The sequence below is a fragment of the Epinephelus fuscoguttatus genome, linkage group LG20 (genome assembly GCF_011397635.1).
Source record: "Epinephelus fuscoguttatus linkage group LG20, E.fuscoguttatus.final_Chr_v1".
NCBI lineage: Eukaryota > Metazoa > Chordata > Actinopteri > Perciformes > Serranidae > Epinephelus > Epinephelus fuscoguttatus.
Window position 1 is genome coordinate 9,033,533 of NC_064771.1, and position 8,666 is coordinate 9,042,198.

Here is an 8,666-nt window from a genome sequence, read left to right on the forward strand (position 1 = left end):
GACACACTCTGTGGCTTGATACAGAGAAGCTGTGGTTTTCATTTCTCAATGTTTTTTCCTCCAGTTACTGTACCGATGCCATACACATTCTCTTTGCCTCAACAACATGCCAAAACTGACAGATGCTGATAACCCAATATGAATGTGCTCGGCTCCCAGCTTGTTCAGTAATGTCCCTGCCTATAGGCACATTGAGATGAAATGGCAGAGGTTTGGCTCTGGCCGTCTGCTGACTTGCCCCATCAGTTTGTGCTGCAGGCGCAGGAACCAGGAGTGAGAGGCAGATTGAAAACAGCCTCAGCAAAGTGGTGACAAAGCAAGACACTTGTTTTTCTTCCATGATATTGCTCAATGTTTGTCTGCCGATACCAACCTGGTCTGTCTTCTGGATGTTCTTTTGCTACATTCAGACCACCCACAGCTGTGTAAAAGGATAAAGGAGTAGCTCAACATTGTGGAAATACACAAATGAGAGAGTTCAACGGGAAGGTTGGTGTCATTCTCATCCATGTTAAATGTGAAGCTATACCACTATACCACCGCCACCAAAGGCGCAAAAGTTTATAGCGCCACTGCACAGCGTCAGTTTGAAACACCCTTTGTAACAACTAACATAAGGAGCAGATGTAAATACGAGGTGTTTTACTGATGTTGTAAGTTTAATTTGTAAAGGACTACATGTGTCTAACGAGCAAAAACTGCACATTTCCTGTAAAAACAGAGGTGTATTTTGAAAAGACACGATGCATTTACCAAGTGTTCATTGACCCATTTTTGCTATTGGCTGTTCTGGTGACAAATGGTGTATATGGAGGCAGCTTTCGTCACTAATCAAGCCCCTATGATGCTGCCCCATCAAATAAAAACAATGTCGTCTGACTCTGCAGACTGGGGGAGTAGTGGATTGAGCAAATTACATGGATTGAAAGGAGTGCTCGTGATTATGGATTTAGCATCAACGTTAGTTTGATTTGGTGATTAGTTTGGTGGTTACTTGCATAGTTAGTTAATCAGTCAGCCAGTCAGTCAGTCAGTTAGTTTCGGTATTTATTATTTAGTTTTGCAAAATGGGTCGTCACTGCTGCTTTCCCGTGTGTAGAAACATCACTGGACTGCACAGCTTTCCAGCAGACCTAGCATTTAGGCGCCAGTGGTTGCATGTACTGGGGCTACCGGACTGTTATCTCCTGCCTAGAGCCAGAGTTTACAATGATCATTTTTCCCAGGACTGCTTCTCCAATCTCATGGAGGTAGACATCCATGCTGAAAAGCAATGCAGTGCCAAATGTGGCTCTCCCAGTGCCGACAGCAGCACATGGTCACAGCTGCATGTTGTGCTGAGTGCACAAGTGGGTGTGTATAAAGTATGTGAGTAGTACGCATTGTATTGTCAGTGACTAACGTTATAGGGTAAGAAACGGCTCAGGCAAGGTTAGCTTACGCTGCCAAACTTAGGCTAATGTTACCTTGACAGCTAACCTCGGGTGCTGTTGTGTCACTGTATAGCGGAGAACTGGATACAGCCTTAAACACGGGGCTCCGTTCATTCCTATGAGAGTTGCTCAGTGGCCCATGAAGCCAAAATGGTTCAACTGCCAGGTATAAAATGATCTGATGATCGGCACTACTTTGGCACTGTGTGGCCCATAGAGCAGGTGCACAAGAGACTAACAGCAAAATTCAGTTGGCCAGATGGCTAACTTCCGATATAAAATTATTCAACTGTACAGCTCTTCTAGACTTTTGAAATTTCAGTCATGTCAAGGGGGTTGTGATGGTAACAAAAAAAAAGAATCACTAATTTACAGACATCTCTTTTGCCATGTAATTCAATGGGGAAAAAAGTCTTTTTAGGCCACAGGGTATCATGTGACAGTGTAATTCCACTGTTTGGCCACTACAACAACAGCCTACAAAGCCTGGTGCACTTCCTTGGGGCCTGCAAAAAACCCACAAAACCAAACCATCCAACCATTAGCAGATGCTTAATGTTGTGATGTGAGCCAAGCTGTGTTTCTGGAGCTCTTCGGTTGGATAATGCATTCACAGAGCTGGTGAACTTGCACCTTACATTGATCTTATATCTCATCTAAATTGACTGGTGTGGGCTTCATCCCCCAAATTACCAAATAATTTAGTTAAAGAAAGTTTCTGCTAGCTGTTACTTTTGATTAAGTTCGAATCCTCAAATAACCTCCCACCTGAGGGCGTGCAATTGGATGATTTTGTGTTTTTCAGGTTTCCTATTGTTTTATTGATGTTTTCCTGAGTACAAAAAATTAAGCCTATAATTTCCTACGAATTTGTAGCCCCGAGATGTATCCATCTTCACTGGGTTTGACAGGAGTTTATTAATTCCGCCCCCATGTGAAACATTTGTACATAACAGGTTCAGACTGTGTGAGGGCTGTGTAAGGTGTGCCGATGTCTTCCTGTCCAGGGGATGTGACGAGATATATTTTGTCTTTAATTATTTAGTAGTATTGAGCTCTTCAGATATACCTGGTGAAAAGTTTGTATATGTCATCAAGGATGTTTGCAGTCACATATAACAGAAAGTGACAAGATAAGCGAGAGCGAGAGGAATGTTGGGTTTGAAGTCAGTCCATAAATCACAGCAAGGACCAAGATACACACACACACACAGTAAGTAGCCGCTCAAATAAGCTGATATAGTTAATCATACATGCAGAATGTGTGCAGTTGTTTGTCATTGGCAGTGAAATGGAGCAAATATAATCCTTCTTACAGGATTGAGACCTGCAGCTCTGGAAGCTCTGAAGGCTCGAGATAAACAGCCTTTATTTATTTTCTTGTCTTGCAAATACACACATACACAAAAATCACCACGTCTGCATCATGAACAAACAATCTCCTGCACAAACACTTTGACGCAGCATGAGTCCACCGTTATTGCACTGGAAGGCTGTCTAATAGCTGCGTTGTCCTCAGCTGAACTGTGGAGGAAACCAATCAAAGACGTTTACACAGGAAAGGAATGAGCAGTGCAAATCATAATTACACCTTCATTCATTAAATGCTCTGCCAACGCACACGCCCAGTGTGGAGCACATCACCTGATCTTCAGAGTATCGTTTTTTCTTAGTTGCATTGTCCTCATCTCACCTCTGCGAGACAGATCTGAAAAGGGGTGTATTCAAAGTTATGTTTGCTACTTTAAGTCCAAGACATGAAGCCAAACTCGTAAATTAAAACCTGTGTCAGGTGATAACCTGTTATAATGTTGCAATGAAGTTTTGTCAGTGTAATGTCTTCCTGCTTGTATTGGCAGCGGTCTCAGTCAGTTTATTTTTCTGGAATTTGTGTGTCTGTAGATTTGCATAAATCCACACAAAGTGCTTGTACTGACACAACTAATCCTGTGTACAAAGACACGCTTTGTAGAATGTAGAACATGCATACTGTTGAGTTTAAGTCCACGGCTGAATCTCAGGGAAAGAATGGATATAGTTGTGCAGCAGCAGTCACGTATCACTGGTCACATGTACTATAGAGACGGGAAAAACAAATTTAATATAATCTTTACTGTACATGCAATGAATCAGTTACAAGGTTATGAACATGTCTTTGCACATCTTTCAGTTTGCAGTGTAACATTTACTGTGAGCTGATTTTCAACAGTTGATATCAGACTTTTAATTAACAGTAACTCAAAACAAGTTGAACAAGCATGAAGAAAAACTGTGTGGCAGCTGTAGTTCTTAATGTAGCCTATGTGATAGTCCCTTAGTCATCTGTGACCTATACTTTTATTGTTGTCCTCCTGAAAACAGGACCACAGTGGATATGTTATCTTTTACTTTTACTGTGTTATCCTCAGCATTTGTGACAGTGTAAAACTTGTCACATTTATATGTTATTTGATATTTAATAAATCACATTAAATCCAAAAATCAAATGAAATCAGTGTGTTCATAACAAATGCTCAAATAAGTCAGTCTATTACAGTGAGGCTTCCTACAGTATAGAGCAACATGCATCAGCTCCTTCAGTGTTGCAGTGTGTTCTCTAAAGCTGCATGCAGTTAGATTTAATTAGGTTATATTTATTTTTGCTCCTAAAATATCTCAGGTTGTATTGTTTATTTTAGCAAGTCTTTTTGTAATATTCCCTTCTTTTTCTTTTGTTTTCATCATTTATGACTCAACAAAGATGTATAAAAACTATTTTTTAAGATGCTTTGCACAGACCAGGGGATTCTATAATTGCACCTGCATGAGTCAGTGTGATCATTTAGAAAACTGATGCCTTAAGATGTGAAGGTGGATGGATTTACAGTTGCAACATGAGCAGGGTGAAATTAATCTGTATTGGTGTTTAATGATTTTAACTTACTCCAATTTATATTATATTCAGACTATGGCAAAATGTACATGCATTTATGATCACAGTTCAAAGAAGACCATTTCCCCACTTCCTGTCTTTATGATTCATAATAAAGTTCAACTTAAGTTTTACAAAAAAAATTACAATAATGTGCAGGAAAACACACACATACATTAAAAAACAAAAACAAAACAAAACAACAACAACAACAACAACAACAATCTCATTGTTAAACACATCTTCATACATTTCCTGTGGGACAGCACATAAAATAATAATAATAATAATAATAATAATAATAATAATAAATAATAATAATAAAATAATAATATGACAAAAGACAATAAAATTAAATATAATCTCTCTGCAGGTCTTGGTACAAAGCACCTACAGACTCTACCATGTAAGTTGATCCTGGAACCTCTGAAGGGTTTATTAACAAATGTATTTTGCTGCAGCAAAATAAATGTGTTGAAATTATCAGACCTCAGAATATTAAGGAAACTGTCTCTTATTACTTTATGATTTAAAACAGGAATTTTGTTCTAAGTGTTTATATTCTTTCAACAGATGATAAAATATATTAATATAAATATATATATATATAAAATAATATATATAATATATAAAAACATTTTAATTTACATATGTAAATATAGAAAATACTCAAACGTTTCGATATAGAAATTATATACCGCCATATTTAAATCAACATACACTTAAGTACAGCGTCATTTCTAAGTTTTAATACTATAAAATGAAAACGTGGTGTCGTCGTTTGACCTACTTTTATATTCAGAGTGGAGTTTGATACATAGTTGATATTTAGCTATTCTCAGTTTATGTTAACTGAACATAAACATGTTTGGAAAATCGTTTTTAAAGCCACAGATTGCCTGAGTCTTTCTTCTCTCCGTGCGTCTTTACGCACACTGCGCTCTGGCGCCGCTTGATCCTACAAAGGGTTAAACGGGGTTACAGCAATCTTTTAACAGGCAGGTGCCCCGTCAGTTCCAGCCCAAAGCTTACCGCTGACTTCTTCAAAAGCTTCTTTCATCAACTCAGCACCAACTCCTAACTGTCATGATGCGAGGAACTTGGCGAGTCACGTTAACGGTGATGGCTGCGCATCGTTGGTATAAATAGAGCATCACCGCTGCACGAGAGGGACATCAAACTGGATAAATCAGCTGACGCACATCGTGCTGACCCGCGGACTCACACGCGTGTGATGCGATATTAAGTTGCGTCGTCTTTTCACCATATTTCCTATTTAGAGAAGCAGAGTTTGCTCACTGCTGCTGGGTCTCACAGAAATCTGCAACTTTAAAAGAAAAGGAGAAAAAAAGTCTTCAGCACTTGTTGAGTTGTGTTCCGCTCTGGAGATGTGGTGGATGCTGTTTCCACGGTGGATCTGGTTCCTGGCGTGTGTGTCAGTGTGGATGGAGCACCAGGTCGGAGTTTTGCCCCATATCACCTACTCACACCCGGGCATCTGCCCCAATGACATGAACCCCAACCTGTGGGTGGATGCCATGAGCACCTGTACACGAGAGTGTGAATCTGACCAGGTAATTAAAGTAACCTTATAAAATCAAGTCTTTTAAACCGCTAGTTGAAGTTATTTTGCATGCAGTTTCTGTATTATATAAATGATTTATGTTTTCATTCACTTGCTGCTGTCAGTTTTAATAAATATCAATTTTTATTTTCTGATTTTATTTTTGTTGACTGTGTGACAATGCCTTCCAGATGTCTGCAGCCTCCTGCATCTGTAACTCGCTCTTCTCTTCTTACAGGAGTGTGAGTCCTTTGAGAAGTGTTGCCAAAATGTGTGCGGGAATCGGAGTTGTGTGGCAGCCCGTTACTTGGACGGGACGAAAGGCCCCATGGGAATGCCCAAGGAAGCCACCTGCACCAGTTTCATGTGCACCCAGCAGGGCTCTGAGTGTGACATCTGGGATGGCCAGCCGGTGTGTAAGTGCCGGGACCGCTGCGAGAGAGAGCCGCACTTCACCTGCGCGTCTGACGGCATGACCTACTACAACAAGTGCTACATGGATGCGGAGGCGTGCTCCAAGGGCATCACCCTGGCTGTTGTCACCTGCCGCTTCCACCTCACCTGGCCCAACACCAGCCCCTCACTGCCCCAGGCCACCACTCTTCGCCCTACCACTGCTCCTCTTCAGGCGACCATCCCACCTCCCACCGAGCCTCAGACGCCCGTCATGGTCAGCAGCCCTGCTCAGCAGACTGTAAATATGGGTGACACAGCCAGCTTCCTGTGTGATGTAATAGGTCGCCCACGGCCTGAGATCACCTGGGAGAAGCAGCAGCCAGAGGGGGTGGAGAGGGTGGCCATGAAGCCTAATCATGTGCGAGGGAATATGGTGGTCACTAACATCGGTCAGCTGGTCATCTACAACGCCCAGCCGCATGATTCAGGTGTCTACACCTGCACTGCTCAGAACCCATCTGGCTCAGTGAAAGCTAACCACCCACTTACTGTGCTGCCCACAGAGCCGCCCAAGACCCCCGAGCCCAAGAATGTGACCCGCTGCCTGCCTGAAGAGTGTCTGAAACCCCCAGATAACCCAGAGGACTGTGGGAGTGAGATGGAGAAAGTCAGCTGGTACTACGAGCCCAAAACCAACAACTGCTTCTCCTTCACCCACTGTAACATCAACAACAACAGCCCGCAGCCCAGGAAGGTGTTCGAGACATACGAGGAGTGTATGCAGTGCTGCGGCCCTGAGCTCTCCGGCCCCTGCGGGCTCCCCAGCCTGCAGGGCCCCTGTAAGGCCTACGAGCCACGCTGGGCCTACAGCAGCACCCTGCGGCAGTGCCAGTCTTTCATCTACGGAGGGTGTGACGGCAACGACAACAACTTTGAATCCAAAGAAGCCTGCGAGGAGATGTGCCCCTACCCCAAAAACCACCACTGCAAGGCCTGCAAGCCGAGAGGCAAGATGGTGACCAGCTTCTGCCGGAGCGACTTTGTCATCTTGGGCCGCATGACGGAGCTCACAGAGGAGAAGGACTCGGGCCACGCTCTTGTGACTGTGGAAGAGATCCTAAAGGACGAGAAGATGGGGCTGCGCTTCTTTGGCAAGGAGCCTCTGGAGGTCACCTTCCTCAACATGGACTGGAACTGCCCCTGCCCGAACATCACGGGCGCCGCTGCTGAGGGACAGGTCATCATCATGGGCAACGTGAATGACGGCATGGCCGTCCTTCAGCCAGAGAGCTACGTGGGCTCTTCCAGCCCTCGCCGTGTACGGAAGCTGAGAGAGGTCATCTCTAAAAACACATGTGACATTCTCAAAGCGATCACCAACAGCCCTCAGTAGCCTTAATGTGGACAGAAAGTTTAGACTCAACTGCAACAAGCTGTTCTCCTCTGAACATTAACTGCAGTCATGTTTTGAAATTTAGGACCTTTCTTCCATTTACTAGGTTTCTTTCTGTTGTTGAAAGTTTGCAGGAGTTCCTGATGAGGAACCCTGTCACATGACATCTCATCTGTTCTCTCATGTGGTCTCACAGTGGAGCTTCCATGCAGTCATTGGTGTTGTTGATTGAAATACCATGTTTGTGAACACAAGAGACATCCATCATGATCCTCGTGTTGCCTTAATCCCCCAGACTCCGACTCCCCTCATGCCCTCTCTCGCCTCCAGCAGAAATGGAGGTTGCAGACTTGCATTGAAGCACAAAACAGACACGATTGAGTTTGACTCTCATGTACATACTTTAGAAAGTGTCACGATCTTTTAATGCTTTTATTTGCCAGCTGTATTCTCACCTGGCGCTTGATATCATACATTTACTTCAGTTTTTTTATGTTGTATAAAAACATCCAGATACCTGTGCTTGTTAATGCACATACAGTAGGTAGATTTGGTTCATCCAGATGAATGAGTTGTAATATATTTTATTAACCACCACATTTTCTCACAGTCAGACATTTATTTTTTATCTACTTGCTATTACTTTTTGGCTATTTATTATCATGTATGTAAGCTTGTCTTTGTTTTTTTTTCTCTGAAATTTAAGTTTTGTATAATTTTGCAAAGAAAATAAAGATTTTGGATTTTTCATCAGCTTCCATTTATTGATCTTTGTGCATATTTATGTACCTTTGAATTATAAACTGAATAATTTTATCTTTTAGAGCTCACATGATGAGGTACACACAGGATGAGGTGTGTGACCATATGAAATTGAATTTTAGCTTGGTTTTGGTGCCTGCGTGCCTGATGGAGGACAGAGAGCAGCTGCTCTGTGGCTCTGTGTGGTTACTCTGACAGGCTGTGATA

At 42.6% G+C, this 8,666-nt stretch overlaps 1 protein-coding gene across 1 annotated transcript; it reads left to right on the forward strand.

Annotated features, from left to right (window-relative positions):
- The first annotated feature begins 5,370 nt into the window (after positions 1-5,370).
- LOC125880796 (WAP, Kazal, immunoglobulin, Kunitz and NTR domain-containing protein 2-like) lies at positions 5,371-8,445 on the forward strand. The gene is made up of 2 exons (XM_049563529.1): positions 5,371-5,918; positions 6,147-8,445. The coding sequence occupies exons 1-2, from the start codon at positions 5,733-5,735 to the stop codon at positions 7,695-7,697; spliced, it is 1,737 nt and encodes a 578-aa protein (XP_049419486.1). The 5' UTR covers positions 5,371-5,732; the 3' UTR covers positions 7,698-8,445.
- Positions 8,446-8,666: the final 221 nt, after the last annotated feature.